General features: G+C 64.3%; 3 protein-coding genes across 4 annotated transcripts; all 3 read left to right on the plus strand.

The window, feature by feature from the left end:
• Nucleotides 1–457: 457 nt before the first annotated feature.
• Nucleotides 458–3,582, plus strand: GHDC (GH3 domain containing). 2 transcript variants are annotated; one of them, XM_071577199.1, is made up of 9 exons: nucleotides 458–737; nucleotides 821–951; nucleotides 1,031–1,607; nucleotides 1,844–2,027; nucleotides 2,118–2,189; nucleotides 2,304–2,437; nucleotides 2,568–2,656; nucleotides 2,772–2,855; nucleotides 2,973–3,582. In XM_071577199.1, the coding sequence occupies exons 1-9, from the start codon at nucleotides 506–508 to the stop codon at nucleotides 3,063–3,065; spliced, it is 1,596 nt and encodes a 531-aa protein (XP_071433300.1). In that variant the 5' UTR covers nucleotides 458–505; the 3' UTR covers nucleotides 3,066–3,582. The 2 variants fall into 2 exon arrangements, with proteins under 2 accessions (XP_071433300.1, XP_071433299.1); XM_071577198.1 differs by having other exon boundaries at nucleotides 2,772–3,066.
• A 1,072-nt stretch (nucleotides 3,583–4,654) lies between these two features.
• Nucleotides 4,655–14,965, plus strand: LOC139682690 (inactive phospholipase C-like protein 2). Its single transcript, XM_071577183.1, has 6 exons — nucleotides 4,655–4,910; nucleotides 9,095–11,584; nucleotides 11,757–11,960; nucleotides 12,471–12,546; nucleotides 13,901–14,010; nucleotides 14,108–14,965. Exons 1-6 carry the CDS (start codon nucleotides 4,716–4,718, stop codon nucleotides 14,291–14,293), a joined length of 3,261 nt encoding a protein of 1,086 aa, XP_071433284.1. The 5' UTR covers nucleotides 4,655–4,715; the 3' UTR covers nucleotides 14,294–14,965.
• Nucleotides 14,966–15,051: 86 nt separating this feature from the next.
• Nucleotides 15,052–16,694, plus strand: HCRT (hypocretin neuropeptide precursor). Its single transcript, XM_071577217.1, has 2 exons — nucleotides 15,052–15,574; nucleotides 16,094–16,694. The coding sequence occupies exons 1-2, from the start codon at nucleotides 15,554–15,556 to the stop codon at nucleotides 16,535–16,537; spliced, it is 465 nt and encodes a 154-aa protein (XP_071433318.1). The 5' UTR covers nucleotides 15,052–15,553; the 3' UTR covers nucleotides 16,538–16,694.
• The last annotated feature ends 198 nt before the right edge of the window (nucleotides 16,695–16,892 follow it).

Here is a 16,892-nt window from a genome sequence, read left to right on the forward strand (position 1 = left end):
GTAGGTCCTTCCAGGGGGCTGTATGCTCTCCATCTCCAGCTGGTGCATGGGATGGATGCCGGGGCTGGGCTCAGGGTTTGAGGTCCCTGCCTCTGAGGGCAGGGGCATCGGGCCTCCCCTGGCACAGGCAGGACGCATGCAGAGGGTTCCGCCGGGGCCGGGGGGCTGCCCAGGCTATGGGGATGAGACAGGGGCCATTTTTCCGGGCAAAACGTGAAGCAAACCGGATCAATTGTTCTGTTTCTTCAAAGAAGGAGCTTCCTCCTGATGGGGACGCAGGGGGCGCTGCTACTCGGGGTTCACTTGCGGTTGAGTTCCCCTCCGGGCCGGGGGTTCCGGGGGTGCTGTCGAAAGGTGAAAATGAAAATAAAAGTAAAGCGGGGAGGGGAGGGAAGCGGCGCCAGGCGCGATAAATCTCCGTCATTTCTGCCGGAGGCGGAATAGCCGGTGGCCGGGGAGGGTCCGGGGTCGGGTCCCTGCGAGGGGGCGGCGGTCGCGACCCGAGATGCTGCCGGCGGTGGCCGTCGCGGCGGTGGTGGCCGTGGCCGTGGCCGTGGCCGTGGCCGTGGCCGTGGCTGTCCCCGCGCTGCGGCACCGCCTGGTCCGCTCCGCGCTGCGCTGCGTCGGGGGCCGATACCGGCGGCGGCTGGAGGCGCTGGGCATCGACGTGCGGCGGAGCCAGGAGCGGCGGCTGCGGCAGCTGCTGGGCACCGGCACCGGCGCCGGTGCGGCCGGCGGTGAGGGCAGGGCGGCGGCGCGGGGGACTGGACGGGCGGACGTGCCGGGGTCGCCCCCCCTCACCCCGTGCCTCTCCTGACAGGCTGCCAGGAGTTCCGGGAGCGGCATCCCCTGGCGCAGCGCTGCCGGGACGGAGCGCCGGGGCATGCGGTGTCCCCAGTGCGCCCCTGGGCTTTGCTCCGCGCCTGCTGGGACACAGACTCCCCGCTGCAGGTACGGGGGCGGCGGGCGCGGACCCCGCGGGGTCTGACCCCCGCAGGATCTGCCCTCCTGACCCCGTCCTGCCCCACAGGGGTCCCTGCTCTACCTGGATGCCCTCGGTGCCGCCTTCCCGGGGGTGCTGGCCCACCAGGGCACGGCGCTGCTGCACTGGAGCCCGGGCAGGCCCCGCGCCCCGGCGGGGTGGCCGCTGCCCACCCTGTACTGCACCCCGGCCCCGGCGGGCGCTCTGGCGTCGCGGGGCACCGCGCTACGGGTGCAGCTGCTCTTCGCGCTGCGGCAGCGCGCCCTGCGGGTGCTCGAGGCCGGGCTGGCGGCCGAGCTGCACGACGCGCTGGCGGCCCTGCGCACAGAATGGCCCCTGCTGGCCCAGCAGCTGGCGCTGGGCAGGCTGAAACCCCAGCCCGGGCTGCCCGAGGGGGTGCGGAGCCAGCTGCAGGCGCTGCTGACCCCTGATGCTGCCCGGGCGGCCGAGCTCCGCACTGAGTGTGCCCGCGGCTTCGAGGGCATCGTGCGGCGCCTATGGCCACAGCTGGAGGTGGTGGTGGTGGGGTCAGCACACGGCACAGAGCGGCTCTACTGCGATGCCCTCCGCCAGGCTGACTGCCAGGGGCTGCCCTTCTACTCCCCCTTCTACCAGGTGGCAGGAGGTGAGCGTTCCCTGTCCCAGGGTGTCCCCATGGCCTGCCCTGGGTGCATGTGGGGAACCGCTGCTGTATGGCAGCACAGATCCCCTGCCCCATCTCTGTGCTACATCCCCTTCCTGCTCCCCAAAACCAGCTCTGTCCTGGCACCAGCAAAAAATTCCCCCTTGAAGGGGCCAAGGCTGTGTGGGCAAGGATAGAGGGTCTGGGGCCTCACACTGATGCATGCTGCCTCTGACCAGCCCTACTCGGTGTGAACCTGTGGCCAGAAGAGCCAGTGCCTCAATTTCTGCTGTGCTCTGACTGGGCTTTCTTCGAGTTCCTGCCCTGCCCTGCAGAGGAGGAGCCACAGACGATGCTGCTGGATGAGCTCTGGGAGGGACGGGAGTATGGGCTCGTTGTGACAGCTCAGCCAGGAGAGTACAGGTGTGTCCTCCCTGCCATGCAGTTTTGGGGGGGCCACCTGCCCCAGCCCCACACACCCAGTCCCACCTCACACTCCCTCTGCCCACGCAGGTGTCATACCGGGGAGGTGCTGAGGGTGACTGGCTTCCACAGACAGTGTCCTGTAGTGGAACCTGTGCGCAGGTGAGGATATGCCAACCCCTGCCCCTCACCTTGGGGAGCTTTGGGGTGGTCCTGTGGCAGGCAAGGTCTGTACAGGAGGGTGCCTGTGCCCCACCCTGTCCCTGTGCACCACAGGGAGAGCCAGAAGTTGAGTGTGCGGGGTGAGAGTATCCCTGAGGAGCAGTTCTGCCAGAGCCTGTGCCGCGCCCTGGGCATGTGGCCGGGTGCTCACCTGGTTGACTATGTCTGTGCGGAGAGTGGCCTGCTGGGTGAGGTCCCCTGAGCTGCCTGAGTCCCCCCAAAGTGTGGGTGGTGCCGTCTGGGGCTCTGCCTGCCCTCCCATGCCCAGCTGGGCTGGGGGCTGCAGGTGTCCCTAATGTGCTCATGGTGCTGCTCCAGGTGACTCTTCGGGACCCTGTGCTCCCCACTACGAGGTGTTCATGGAGCTGCAGGGCCTGCGGGACCTGTCAGAGGGGCAGCGCTACAAGGTGAGGGGAGTGTGGGCTCTGGTCCAGGGTGGCCTAGTGGCATCTGGTGGGGTTTGCTGAGAGGCACTGGCACAACAGTGTGGGACCAAAATGAGCAGCTGCCCTCTCTTTGCAGCTGGACCAGTGTCTTCAGGAGGATTTCCCTGTCTACAAGTCCTTTCGCTTCAAGGGCAGCATTGGGCCCCTGCACCTGCACCTGGTGGGGTCTGGGGCCTTTGCCCAGCTGCGGGAGGCGCTGGGCTCCGCTGTGCCCATGCCCAGGGTGCTGCGGGAGGAGCAGCTGCTGCGGCTCATTCAGGGCTCCATCATCTCCTAGGGCAGCCCAGGGGTCCTGCAGCCCTCCCACCCTGGGCTTCACTTGATGTGTACCCTCCAAGCCATGTCCCTGCTGTGGGGGTTGAGGAGGTGAAGGTGCCCAGCTCCAGGGGTTTGGCTGAGCGGAGCAGATGAACACAGTGAGCTTGACCATGCCTCTGCTCCATGGCAGCAGCTGGCACCACCACTGGGCACCTGCTCAGTGCTGCTGTGGGAATGGAGCAGGTGCTTTGGAGTGTCATGGGGCAGTGGGGTCCTGCAGCCACCAGATCCCCTCACTCAGTGCCTTGGCAGCACCCGCAGCCGCCGTGAAGTGCGTCCCTGTGCCTTTCCCAAGAGACCTTGGCTGTCGCAGCCCATGTTCCAGGCAGAGGCCACAATGGAAACCTCTGCAGGAGCAGGAAGATCAGCAGAGCTTGGCTCATCACTGCACTGAGTGCTTGGGGCCCTGTGGCATTTTGTCCCCTGACAGGGACAGTGGACAGGATGCAGGGTGGGCCAGGCTCCAGTGCACATCCAGTGGTTTAGGAAAGTATAAGCTCCAGTGAGAAAGGCTTTTAATGTTTTAAAAAGCAGAAGCAAAATAAAGGAGGATTATCTCTTAAAAATAAATAAAGGTCCGTGCTCTGGGATTGATTTTTTATACTAATATTTTAAATCCTCATTAAAGAGATTGCTCAAGCAATCTGACTACTCTGGGGGCTGTGGAGTCACTGCTGTTCTTGGCGGTCCTGAGAAAGGGACAACCATGAATATTTAACTGGCTCAGTGGCTGGCTGGGCTCTGGAAGTGTCGGGTTCTTTGTGCCTTTAAGGCACCCGTGTATCATCGGAAGGGACTAGTCCTTTCCCTGCCCACTTGTTAAGGGTTATTTTAAGGGCTGGTGAGGGCGTGCGGGGCACCCGCTGTGCCGCAGCTGCTCCCGGGTGTTGGGCAGGAGGTGATGTCTTGGACAAGGCTCACACAAAGCAAAGCATCCCTCGGCACAGCCGAGACCCCCGCCAGGGATGAATCGGGCTGGACTCTGCCAGGAAAAAATTAGAGCACAATTTCTGCAAGTCGGAGAGAAGCATTGCCTTGTACTGGGGGTACGCTGCAGCAAAAGCCTTGAGCCTCCTGCCCGGGAGAGGTGTGTGGGGCAAGGGCTGCACTGGCCGGCTCTGCTTGCGCTGCCCTGCCTGGACACCGACCCCGGGGAGGGTGCAGGCTGGCGGAGGCACTCCGCTGAGCAGGGCCACGCTGCCGCGTGTCAGCTGAGTTTGGGTGCCGGGCTGCAGGGTTCAAGGTCGATTTCAGTGCCCAGCAGTAGGGTGCAGCTTGTTTTGGGTGCAGGCTCGTTTGGGCTGCTGGCACCAAGGTTGCAGGGTGCGGGTGCCTCCCTGCAGGGTACTAGGCTGGGTTTGGGTGCCAGTTTGCAGGGTGCGGGCTCGACCGGGGTCCCTCCGAGATGGGACGGCTGCCGGGCCCGGGCGCTGCGGCGCTGGGCGGATGCCGAGGATGCCCCGGCGGTGGGAGGTGCCGGGGCCCGTCCCCGAGCCCCGCCGCTGCAGCCCGGGGCGGGGGGGCCGCGCCGTCCCCGTCCCCATCCCCGTCGCGTCCCCGCCCCCGGCCCGGCCCGTCCCCTCCTCCCAGCCGCGCCACCTCCCGCCCGCTCCGCCACTGAGCCCGCAGCGGCGGCGGCGGCGGGCGCAGGCTCCGGGCGTCCCGGGGCCCCGCGGCGGCCGCTGCCCTGAGGCCGCGGGGGATGGCAGAGGGGCCCCGGGGCGCTCAGCCGCCGGGCTCGCCCCGCCCCGCTGCCCCGCTGCCCAACGGGCCCCGTGGCGGCGGCGGCGGCGGCGGCGGCTGCGGCAGCCCCGGCTCGGGCTCGGGCAGCAGCAGCCGCGAGGACTCGGCGGAGCGAAGCCCCGCGCCCACCGCGCCTCGGGCCAGCATCATGAAGGTGAGAGCGAAGCACCGGCCCGGCCCACCCCGCACTCCGGGACCGGCACCTGCGCAGCGCTCGGGATCTGAGCCGTGTCCCACCGCCGAGACGCACAGCCCCCCGCGCTGGCCCTGCCCGCCGCCCCCCGCTGCCCCTGGGCCCATGGGGCGGCTCCGCGGAGCTGCGGAGGAGCCGCATCCCCGGTCGATGCCCGGGGGTTACCACCTGCCCGCGGCGCCGGTGACGCCGGGACTGACTCGATATCTCCGTGCCCTGCCCGGCCCCGGGGTTCCCAAGGGCACAGTCTGTCCCGGCCGCCTCTGTGGAGTGTCCATGGGTCCTACCGTGCGGTGCCGCGGGTCCCCTGCATGGCCACATGGCAACATCACCCGGTCCTGCTCAGGGCACCATTGGGTGCCAGAGAGAAGGCTCCCACTCCTGCCCCTCGAACCGCTTATGCTCTCCCGTGCTGCCTTCTGCCAAGTGCTGAGCCTTTGACCGGCCTGGCCAGCTCCTCGCCTTCTCCTGACACCTCTCAGAGCCGGGACGTAGTGGGGCCGGGGGTCAGGGAGGGCCTGGGGGGTCTCCCACATATGTGGGCAGTGGATCACACATGCGCTTTCCTAAATGAACCCCCAATTGTGCTGATGCTGGCGGTGCTTGCTGACACAATGGGTCACGTCCGCCCGGGACTCGCCTCCCCGCTCCCAGCAGCCTATTTTAAGCTGGGATTGCTCCAGTGCTATTAATACCCCATGTGGGGGCTGTTCCCGTGGTGCCCCAGCCCCACTCTTCTGCTCCGGGACCCGGTTCCCTGGGCAGCGGCGTCGGGACCCTGAACCCCTCCCCGCGCCTGCCGGGGCTCCCACCGCAAACTGTTGCGGGGGTGGCCGGGCTGCACCCACGCGGTGACACCTCCCGGTGCTCCCGTGCAGCCCAAGGCTGATGCCGCTGCGCCGTCAGTGCCCGGATTCCCTGGGGATTCCGTCGGGATGTCCTGCTCCTTCCGGGCAGGCCAACATCCCTCCCGGTCGCGGGCGCTGCGGGCTGGGTGTGCCGAACCCCCCGCTTGCCCCCGGGCCAGGCACATCCCCCCCATCACCACCTGCGTCAGCGCGGGATTTGGCCTCACGTGAAGGTCGGGTGGCCCTGGGCCAGCGCAGGCGGGGGAGGGCGCTGGCCGGGGCGGAGGTCAGACCCGGACAGTGTCCCCAGCTTATGCTGATCCATCGTGCAGCTCCGAGTCCATCCGGGGCCTGAGTGGCAGTGGAAGCATATGTGGGAAGAGCTGACAGCTCTGTTATTTTTTGGGATTTCCAGAAAAGGCTGGAGGAGTGAATCTGAAAGTACAACTCACCAGCCATGTGGAGCTGGGGGGCCCCGGGGCAGCGGGATCTAGAGCTGGTCTCTGCAGTGTCCCTGTGCCCTGTCTGCAGGACCTGTCCCCTTCTCTTTTCCCAGGCTAGAAGCAGAGGGGTCTGGAGGTCTGTTGTGCTATGAGGATGCTGGAGAGAGACTTGGGGTACTGAATCTACTCTTCCCTACTGCAGGAGGTGGCCCTTCCCCAGCATCTGGCTGTCCTGTCTGTTGTGACCCTTCCCCATCCTGTGCCAGTTCCAGGAGCTGTGTGGTGCCTCCACTGGGATCTGGTTCCATGGCCCCTCGCTGGGGAGCAGCAGCTGGTGCTGCGGGGAGTGGATGTGTCAGTTGCTTTCTTCTTGGCAGGGAACAAATGATGGTAGAAAAACCCTGACTGTGCCTGGTCTCCTACTGCCTCTGCTCTGGGGCTGCAGCATGTCTGTACCCCTGCCTGCATCCCTGCCAGTACTGCCTGGCCCAGGATAGGGTAGTGGGGAGACCCGGGACCTGGGGAAACCAGCTGCACATGAGTCATGACATGGCCAGGCTAGGGAATAAGGGGAAAGGAGGGATGACTGATGGGCCCTTCTCCATCCTGAGCCTGGGAGCAGGTTGCATGGCCGGTAGCAGCGGCTGCCACATGAAGGCTGAGATTAGGGCAGCAGCACTTGCCATGGCACTAATGCAGGAGGTAATTGGCTAAAGAGGTACTTAGCACACGCTGCAGAGCTGGGCAGTGCACAAGCAGCTGGGACGTGCCCTCCGTGCCCAGCCCGTGCTCACCATTGGCATCGTGGGTGGCATCAGCACCATGGTTGGTGCTTCCCTCTGCAGATTCCTGGCTGCTCTCTGCCAGCTCGGTGGCACAGTGATCAGGATCACTGCTCTGGCTGCAGTCCTGCCCCCAGGCTGGAGGGGCCCTGTCCTCCCATGTCATGTCCTCCCAGCTGTGCTGCTGCGCACTCCTCACCCGCCTTTGCTGCTCCTGCCTGCACCTTGCCCAGCTCTTCGTGGGGTGTCCCCAGGGCAGAAGACCATTTGGAACAGCCTATGAAGGGGCTACCAGGGAGCAGTGTCTCTTCCCTGCCAGTCCCCGGGCCGGAGTGAGGAGCTGCAGGCAGGACACCCCTTGCACCCGCTGCCCTGCACTTGCTGCCGGCCCACACAGAGGGAGAGCAGAGCCCGTGTGCTGCAGGGCGCTCGTGGGTCTGTGCCACATATCTGCACCCCGAAGTGCTGCAGAGGGCACCCTCTTCCCTTCCCAAATCCCGAAGGGTGAGGAGCTGCAGGGGAGGCGTTCGGGCTTTTGGCCTGGCGTGGGTACCAGTGGGCTGGTGCCGGCTGGGTGTGACTGGCTGCCTGGAGGCAGGTCCCTGGTGCTGGGTGCACGCAGGTCCCCCGCCCGTGTTTCCTTTCCGGATTGATTTCCTGTTTTCGGCTGTGGGGCCCGGTGCGGAACCGCCCGGGGTGGGTGCGTACCCGGAGCGGGTCGGTAGAGATGCGGAGGACCTGCCCGGGGCAGAGGGTGCTGCCCTCGGTGCCCATCGCCCCGAGGCGGGACGAGGGCCGGGACTGCCCGTCAGTGGAGCGCTCAGATTGCAGATTGGAGGAGCCATCCGGCAGGGACTCTTTCCCCGCAGGGCTTGCCAGTGCTGTGACCTGCCGCTGAGCCCCTGCCGACCCGGGCTGGTTGGCACGGAGGAGGGGTCCTGGAGCTCGGCCAGCTCCGTGGAGCAGTCTGGCACTGCGAGAATGCAAATAGCTCACATCCAAGCTCCGGGACAGCAGGATCTGGCTGGCTCTAACAAGGGGATGAGGGCTGAGGCTGGTTCCCCTGTCCCTGGGCCACTGTGTCCAGGTATCCCTGGGGGAGCCATCTGTCCATCTGTGCAACCTGTCCCAACTGCCCTTGGCCAGGAGGTCTGACGCCAAGGGGCAGATCCCAACACCCCGGTGTCAGGCACAGGGACATTCTCCAGCCACAAACCCATGCAGGAGATGTGGAAGGTCACAGGACACTGGAGAGAAACACCTCCTCACCCCCAACCTGGGCAACTGGGCAGGACTTGCCTCTGACAGAGACACCATCAGATTAGAGGTGACTCACCATAATCTTGAAGAAGTGGATTAAATCTCCTCCTACTGCGCTACTTAATGAAATCCATCCCATAATACACTCCTGGCCCTGCTGTTCCCCCTCATCTCCTGCCCCTGCCATCTCCTTGGCAACAGGGTCCCCCTTCCTTGCTGTGGGGCAGGGCAGAGTGTAGGCACGGGGTGCTGGCAGCAGACAGCCCATGCTCCTGTGACCCCTGGCTCTGCAGGACCGTGCTTGTCCCCAGCACATGGCAATGACAGGGGCTGTCCTGCTCCTCTCCTGACAGAAGACTGGGGGGTCTGGCTGGGGCTCCCCACCCCAGCAGCTCTGCTCATGCATCACATGCCAGGCATTGGTTTCCCTCCGGTGTTACCCAGTCCAGGGAGCTGGGAACTGCACTGAACTGCCAGTGTGTGGCCATGCCTCCGAGGGTGAGCAAGCAGTGGGGAAGGATCTGTCTCAGGGCTGGGAGCAGGAAGGAAGGAAGGAAAGCAGAGTTAAAATAAACCAGGCAGGGAACTGTGGGGGAGGCCAGGGCTGGAGCCAGCTCCCAGCCTCCAGGAGAGGGATGAACCAGGTTGAACTGGGCTTCATGTGGCATTGGGACACCCTCGGGCAACCTGGGGTGCTGCACTTTGCTTTGGGCTAGTGCAGGGGGACCATGAGGCAGGAGGGCACCAGGAACTGGTGGGGTGCATGATGCCTGCTTGTCCCTGACAGCTCTGCCCCTTTCCCACCCTGGCAGGATGGCTCCCGGCAGCGGCCGCCACAGAAGAAGAAGACAGTGTCCTTCAGCTCCATGCCCAACGACCGCAAGATCAACAGCACGGCCGCCTGCATCTCCCTCATGCTGGAGGGCTGCGAGCTGAAGAAGGTGCGCTCCAACTCCCGCATGTACAGCCGCTTCTTCGTGCTGGACACTGACATGCGCTCTGTGCGCTGGGAGCCCTCCAAGAAGGACTCGGAGAAGGCCAAGATCGAGATCAAGTCAGTCAAAGAGGTGCGTGTGGGCAAGAAGACACCTGTCCTGCGCAGCAATGGCCTCTCCGACCAGTTCCCGGATGAGTGCGCCTTCTCTATCATCTATGGAGACAACTACGAGTCCCTGGACCTGGTGGCCAGTTCGGCCGATGTGGTGAGCGCCTGGGTGATGGGGCTGCGGTACCTGGTGTCCTACGGGAAGCACAGCCCTGAGGCACCTGGGACTGGCCACCCCAGCCTCCGGACCTCTTGGATCTCCTCTGTCTTCGACCTTGCCGACCTGGATAAGTCTGGTCACATCCCTGTGTCCCGGGCTGTGCAGCTGATCAAAGCACTCAACCCTGGCATGAAGACTTCCACCATCGAGCTGAAGTTCAAGGAGCTGCAGAAGGCCAGTGAGCGTCCTGGAGGGGAGGTGGCCTGTGACCTCTTCGTGGAGGTGTACTGTGAGCTCTGCACCCGTCCCGAGATCTTCTTCCTGCTGGTCCAGTTCTCCAGCAACAAGGAATACCTGGGTGTGAAGGACCTGCTGATGTTCCTGGAGGTGGAGCAGGGCATGGAGGGGGTCACAGAGGAGAAGTGCTTGGAGATCGTTGGCAAATATGAGCCCTCCAAGGAGGGCCGGGAGAAGGGCTATCTGGCCATCGACGGCTTCACACGCTACCTGCTCTCTGCTGACTGCTCCATCTTTGACCCGCAGCACCGCAAGGTCTGCCAGGACATGGCGCAGCCCCTCTCCCACTACTACATCAGCTCTGCCCACAGCGCCTGCCTGCTGGAGGACAACTTCTGGGGCCACTCGGACATCAGTGGCTACATCAGTGCCCTGGGCCTGGGCTGCCGCAGCATCGAACTGGTGCTGTGGGATGGCCCTGAGGGCGAGCCTGTGGTCTATACCAGCCCCTCAGCTGCCTCCTGCGTGCCCTTCCGTGCCGTGGTGGGGCTGATAGATAAACATGCCTTCACTGCCTCTGCCTACCCCCTCATCCTCTGCCTGGTGGTGCGCTGCTCGGCCCCCCAGCAGCGCCTCGCTGCCCAGTGCCTGCGCAAGACACTGGGGGAGAAGCTGTACCTAGAGCCCCCCAACCCCGTGGCATCCTACCTGCCCTCCCCAGAGCAGCTCAAGGGCCGCATCCTCATCAAGGGTAAGAAGCTGCCACCTGGCTGTGAGGACAGCGAGGGGGAGGTGTCAGACGAGGAGGAAGGCTGGGAGCTGGCGCGGCGGCTGGGCCAGGAGGACCGGGAGGCACCGGAGGGAGGTGGCCCGCGGCGGGTGCGCCTCAGCCGGGAGCTCTCGGAGCTGGTGAGCCTCTGCCAGGCTGTTCCCTTTCAGGACTTTGAGAGCTCACGGCGTGGGCAACGCTACTGGGAGATGTGCTCCTTCAGCGAGGTGGAAGCGGGACGCTTTGCCAACGAGTGCCCAGCTGAGCTGGTCAGCTACAACAAGCGGTTCCTCTCCCGCATCTATCCCAGCCCCATGCGCATCGATGCCAGCAACATGAATCCCCAGGACTTCTGGAAGTGTGGCTGCCAGATGGTGGCCATGAACTACCAGACACCGGGGCTCATGATGGACCTGAATGCGGGCTGGTTCCGTCAGAATGGGGCCTGTGGCTACGTCCTCCGCCCAGCCATCATGCGGGAGGAGGTCTCCTATTTCAGTGCCAATGCCAAGGACTCCTTGCCCGGGGTGCCCGCTCAGCTTCTGCACCTCAAGGTTATCAGCGGGCAGAACCTGCCCAAGCCCAAGGGCTCAGGGGCCAAGGGGGAGGTGGTGGAGCCCTACGTCTGTGCCGAAATCCATGGCATCCCAGCTGACTGTGCCGAGCACCGCACCAAGACAGCCCTGCAGAGTGGGGACAACCCCATCTTTGATGAGAGCCTGGAGTTCCAAATCAACCTGCCAGAGCTGGCCGTCCTGCGCTTTGTCGTGTTGGACGATGACTACATTGGGGATGAGTTCATTGCCCAGTACACCATTCCCTTCGAGTGCCTGCAGCCTGGCTACCGCCATGTCCCCCTCCAGTCACTGGCCGGGGAGCCCCTGCCCCACGCCACCCTCTTCGTGCATGTGGCCATCACTGACCGCCGTGGTGGGGGTAAGGGGCACCGCCGGGGGCTGGCGGGGCGCCGGGGCCGCCGAGTGCGGGAATACACCTCCACCAAGGCCACAGGCATCAAAGCCATCGACGAGGTCTTCCGGACGGCCACGCAGCCACTGCGGGAGGCCACTGACCTGCGGGAGAATGTGCAGGTACAAACCCTGCAGAGGCACTGGGGAACCTGGTTTTTGTGGGAGAGGATGGGGTCTGGGTGTCCGCCTCTTCCTTGGAGACGTGAGCAAGGAGCCTTATCTGGAGAAGAGAGGCAGGGGAAAGGGGGTTGTTCCCGGGTAGAGAGCCACTGACGCCAATCTCTGCCCACAGAACGCACTGGTCTCCTTCAAGGAGCTGTGTGGACTGACGCCTGCTGCCAACATGAAGCAGTGCATCCTGACAGTGTCCACGTGGCTGCTGCACAGTGACAGCACGCTCAGCGTCACCCTTAACCTGGCCGAGCAGTACCCCCCCATGGAGGCCCAGGGCCCCATCCCTGACCTGCTGCGCAAGGTCCTCACTGCCTACGAGACGGTAAGTGCCATCCTGCCAGGGCTCAGTGGCACCAGGGCCAGTGCCCTGCCCAGGACAGGGGAACCTGAACTTGCTGCATCCATCCTATGTCAGGGGAGGTGAGCAGAGGAGGGGTTGCTTAGGGGCTGCCTGGGGGCTGCCCAGGGGGAAGCCTTGCCAAGGCACAGGCTTTTCCAGCTTAGTATGACCCTGGGACCCCTCAGCCCCCCCTCCTCTGCCTGCACTGCCTGCCCCTTGCGCTGGTCCTGCCAGGTGGGAGAAATCCCATTAATAGCCAGAGCCAGAGCTGCTTCCTTCCTTTGTGTTGTAGAGAGCCTGGCCACTGACCAGGTGTTGGTCACACCACACCTGGCCATGTATGGTGAGGTGAGGAGGGCCAGATACCAGGCACCATGCTGGGGTGACAGGCAGCCCCTGACAAGCCCAAGCCCAAGCCCTGTTTTCCCATCCCCTCGGCCAGCGAGTGCAGGGCCAGGGCTGCCCAGCTCCTCATGCTGCCCCTCTCCCCAGATGATCCAGACCAGCCGGACTCTGATCGAATCTGCCGACGTGGTGTATGGGAAGCTCATCCAGGCACAGCAGGCAGGTGGGTCCCAGAGGGCAGTCCCGGCCCCAGTGTGGCTCTGGGCACATCCTGGGGTGTGGGGCCTCCTGTGCTGGAATGGGGTGGGGATGGGTGGGCTGCAGAGCTGTGTGGGAGGGAATGAGCAGAGCGGGAGAGGCTGATGAGGAAGCAGGGAAGAGTCATTAGCTGCCAAATGCCAGAACGTAATTAGTGCCAGAAATAACAGGCTGGGGCTGACGGCAGAAGAGGCAACTGAGTGTTATGACTTCCCAGACACATGGCAGAACCCACACAGGCAGGTGCTGCTGTCACCTGCCTCAGTCCCTCCCTGGCCACCCCCACTGCAGCAGCTGGTTGGGACCCCCAGGTCCACTCCAGGCCCTGATGGCTGCATGGCCTCTCTGTGGGCCCCCATGAGGGGCTGCCAGCCAAGAGCTTGTGTGGGCTCCCCATCGGGCTGGAAGAGCCTCAGGAGCTGGAGGGACTGAGGGGGAAGGCGGGGACCTTGTTCTGCCATCCCCTCATGCCAGCTTAGCTGCCAGCAGCCCTGTTTGTTCTCTGCCTACACGGCAGACGGAAACCTCCCTGAGCTCTTGGCTTTTGGCTCTGGCACTGCTTCCAGCACTGGGGGAGTGAGCAGTGGGGCATGGGCTACAGGACACAGGTGAACTCTGTGCCCTCCTGTACTGCTCCAGCTGCTGTGCTGGTGTGTTGCAGGGCGTGTGCGTAGGGTGTGTGGCCCCTCTGGGGAGTGGAGAGTAGTGGTTTGGGGTCTGCAGCCCCCACCCCCATGCCCTGGTGCTGTCTGTCCATGCTTCTGCCTTGGCTGTGCCCCTGTGGCACTGGCATGGCTGGTGCCCAGCTGGTGGGCGCTGGGGGTCATGAGAGGTGTGGGCTGTGGGGGTGTGCAGGCTGGGGGTGCTGATTGACAGCGTGTGGGCCAGCAGGCTGCGTAGGAGCCCTCGAGTGGGCCCGGAGCTGGTGCTGCGTCAGGAGGGGTAAATATAGACCTGCTCATGATTGCATCACGTGGTGCTCAGCGCTGGGGCCTGCACTGCGGTGGGGGGACCTGGGGGCCATGGTGTGCAGAGCTGTGCCTCTGAACAGGGTCTTTGCTACCCTTCTGAATCACATGACCTCTGGTGCCCTGAACCGCCACAGGCTGTGGCCACCGCCATGGGATGCTGGGGGCTCTGCTGGCTCGTTGTTCCTGGTGTGGAGGGGTCTTGGGGCTGCTGAGGCAGTGGAGAACCCGTTCTGCCTGCACCCCCATGGCAGGCAAAGGGCTTCCCTCTGGCTTGGTCCCTGCTGGAGGTGGGTAGTGGGCATCCCCATGCCGGCATCCCTGCATTCACTGCCACTCCCGTCTGTGCAGGGATGGATTTCCACAAGGAGCTGCACCGCATTGAGACCAAGGAGGGGCTGCGGGGCCGCAAGCTGCAGAAGGCGCTGGAGAGCTTCGCCTGGAACATCACTGTGCTCAAGGTGAGGGGTGAGAGCTGCACGCACACACCTGTCCTGCCCTGGCACCTCACCCTGGTGCCTCCACTCTAACACCTCCCCTGATGCCCTCTCCCTGCAGGGCCAGGCTGACCTCCTGAAGCACGCCAAGGCGGAGGCATTGGACAACCTGTGGCAGATCCACAATGCAGGACAGTCCTGTGGCATCGGCAGGAACGGCTCGGCCTCACCGGAGCTCTCCCGGCCGCGCGTCCCACTGGACCCCATCCCTGAGACAGACGGTGGTGGCGACACGGCGTCCTGCTAACCCCGGCCTGGGGCTTGGGGGCCCAGACTGAGCACCCCCAGCCACAGGGGCCAGGAGCAGGAGCCCCAGCCTACCCATGGACAGGGGGCTGCCTGCAGGCTCAGCCTGTCTGGAGGGAAATGTCTGGAGTGGAGTGCCTGCACTCTGCAGTGTTGAGGAGCTGCATCAGCGATCGGTGGAGAGGTTGAAGAGGGGCGATCCTGCTCCTGCTTGTCCCCCACGAGCTCCCAGGGGACTCCTCCATCCCTCCCACATGCTTCCAAAGCCAGCATTCTGCTGCAGGGCCAGTGGAGATGCTGGTACTCCAGTGCCCGTGTGTTTTTACCCTCAGCCTGCTGTGCCAGATGCTGCTTGGAAAAGCAGCCCCAGGTCTGGGCTCATGCCACCACTCCCCAGGGCTGCAGGTTTGGCATTTATCAGTCCTGGGAAAAGCCTGGCTAGCAGGAAGGGTCCTGGCTAGCCCTGTCAGCTCTGTGGCACCACTGTGCAGAGTGGCTCTGCAGGGCAGCAGCTGTGGCCCCAGGCTGTCAGTGGACAGCAGATTTGACTTGTGGTACCAGGGAGCTGTTGGAATTCATCACCCAGGGCAAGGGGGTCCCAGCACAAACAGAGGTGGGGTTGCTCTGGAGTTGGACTGGGGCTGTGGAGCATTATAAAGAGTGCAAGACCTTCCCTGGTGCTCTGTGGCTCCCTCTGTGCCTGGCACGGGGCCAGGGCGGGATGGGATCAGCGAAGGAGATGAAGGATGGCACTGGGTATGGGGCCCTGATGACACCATCCCTTCCTGGCACCATGGGGAGTGCAAAGTGATGACTCTCCCCTGTCAGGAAGCCATGCTGATGCCAGCACCCCTTTGTTCAGGGGGATAATTAGCCTAATGGGGCTCCAAGGAGTGGCTCTGCATGCTGTGCAGCAGGAGCTGGCCAGCACTGACCTTCAGCCCCTTTGTGCCAGCCCAGCCACACAGCCCATGGGCAATTACAGCCTCATTAGTGCCTGGTGTCCGGACTAGTGAGCACCCACACAATGAGGAGCTGCAAATGAGGGAAAAGGCCTGGATGGTCTCCGGGCTACCGGCCCCAGCAAGTCCGAGTTCGTGTCTCCCAGAGACCATCTACTCCTGCTGGCCCGGTGGTATTTTTGGCATCACTATTGTGCTGGGCCCTATAAAGTGGCAGCAACAGCACAGGGCACTGTGCTCTCGGCTGCCCAGTGGGACTTGCCCCAGAGCCACTTGACTGTCTGAAGACCCCAGGAAGGATGGAGGTGCCCAACATCAAGGTGGGGCTGGGGTGCTGGAGGGGGGATGAGTGCAGAGACTGGGGGGAGGTCACACTATGGTGGGCTTGGGGGTGCTGGAGGGCCTGGACAGTTGCTTGGGAAGCTGAGTGTGTGGCAGATCCCCAGGGTTATACAGCTGTGGCCAGCAACTGATCAGGAGGCTCCTTGGGAGGGAGCTGGGTGCATGGTGCCTGTGGTGTTGAGCGTGGGCACTGTCACTGCTCTTGTGGCACTGGGCAGTGAGGGGAGGGTGTTTGCCATGGCTGCTGTGTGTTGGAGCAGGGCAGGGGTGTGGTGAGGGCACCCACATCTGGCTGCTGGCCATGTCCTAGGGCACCAAAGGGTGACACTCCCAGTTCACCTCGGATGTGGGGCTGGGCCCCCATGGCAACAATCAGGACGGGGGGAATTAAGACACCACTGGGCATGGCAGAACAGGGGGACAGCCCTGGGGCTGTGCACTCTCCCTCTCTCTGCCCTGTCGCTGTCCTACACTAATGCTGCCCATTACTCCGGCAGCTCCAGCGAGCTGCCTGCCTCCTGCTCCTGCTCCTGCTCTGCTCCCTGGCCGCTGCCCGGCAGAGCCTGCCCGACTGCTGCCGGCAGAAGACCTGCTCCTGCCGTGTCTATGACCTCCTGCACGGCATGGGCAACCACGCTGCTGGTATCCTCACGCTGGGCAAGAGAAAGAGTGTTCCCCTGGCCTTCCAGAGCCGACTGTACCGCCTGCTCCACGGCTCCGGCAACCACGCCGCGGGCATCCTCACCATGGGCAAGCGCGGGGAGCACCCTGGCACCACCTGCCACGACACCTCGGGCTGCCCCGTGGGGACAGACACCCAGGCAACACCAGCACTGCGGGGTGCTGACGGCAGCCCTGCCAGCCCCAGAGAGTGCCAGGGACACTCAGGGAGGGACCTGAGCATGAGCCAGGCCCAGGGGACTGTAAGGAGCTTCTATTGAGCAGGGTGGGAGCAGTGAGGATAGAGAGGGGATCCCTGGGGATTCGGTCTCCTGGGACACACACCTGGAGCTCGGTGTAAATGGCACTTTCAGATACCTCCTCCCGCCCCTGGGCCTGCCTCAGCCTCCTCAGGGCACCCCGGGCACTGCGGCCTTTTACAATAAATGGTAGCCAGATGTCACCCAGCTGTGTGGTCTCTCTGAGGAGCGGTCAGGAGGGCACAGCTCAGTGCCTGGGCAGCTGCTGGGGCAAGTGCCTCCCTCCACTGTGCCCGGACTGGGCTCAGGCGTGGCGCCTGCACTGGGGCGTGCGCGGGACCAGCTGGGTGGGTGCAGGACCAGGGCTGGGGCGAAC

The sequence above is a fragment of the Pithys albifrons genome, chromosome 25, assembly GCF_047495875.1.
Source record: "Pithys albifrons albifrons isolate INPA30051 chromosome 25, PitAlb_v1, whole genome shotgun sequence".
Classification (NCBI taxonomy): domain Eukaryota; kingdom Metazoa; phylum Chordata; class Aves; order Passeriformes; family Thamnophilidae; genus Pithys; species Pithys albifrons.

Excerpts from the sequence above, each read along its gene's own strand:
- LOC139682690 (XM_071577183.1), top strand. The coding sequence starts at position 4,716 with ATGGCAGAGGGGCCCCGGGGCGCTCAGCCGCCGGGCTCGCCCCGCCCC. Across the intron at positions 11,585-11,756 it reads ACCTGCGGGAGAATGTGCAG|AACGCACTGGTCTCCTTCAA; the intron begins GTACAAACCCTG and ends CTCTGCCCACAG. Across the intron at positions 11,961-12,470 it reads TCCTCACTGCCTACGAGACG|ATGATCCAGACCAGCCGGAC; the intron begins GTAAGTGCCATC and ends CCCTCTCCCCAG.
- HCRT (XM_071577217.1), top strand. The coding sequence starts at position 15,554 with ATGGAGGTGCCCAACATCAAG. Across the intron at positions 15,575-16,093 it reads TGGAGGTGCCCAACATCAAG|CTCCAGCGAGCTGCCTGCCT; the intron begins GTGGGGCTGGGG and ends TTACTCCGGCAG.
- GHDC (XM_071577198.1), top strand. The coding sequence starts at position 506 with ATGCTGCCGGCGGTGGCCGTCGCGGCGGTGGTGGCCGTGGCCGTGGCC. Across the intron at positions 2,028-2,117 it reads GCTCAGCCAGGAGAGTACAG|GTGTCATACCGGGGAGGTGC; the intron begins GTGTGTCCTCCC and ends CTGCCCACGCAG. Across the intron at positions 2,657-2,771 it reads CAGAGGGGCAGCGCTACAAG|CTGGACCAGTGTCTTCAGGA; the intron begins GTGAGGGGAGTG and ends CTCTCTTTGCAG.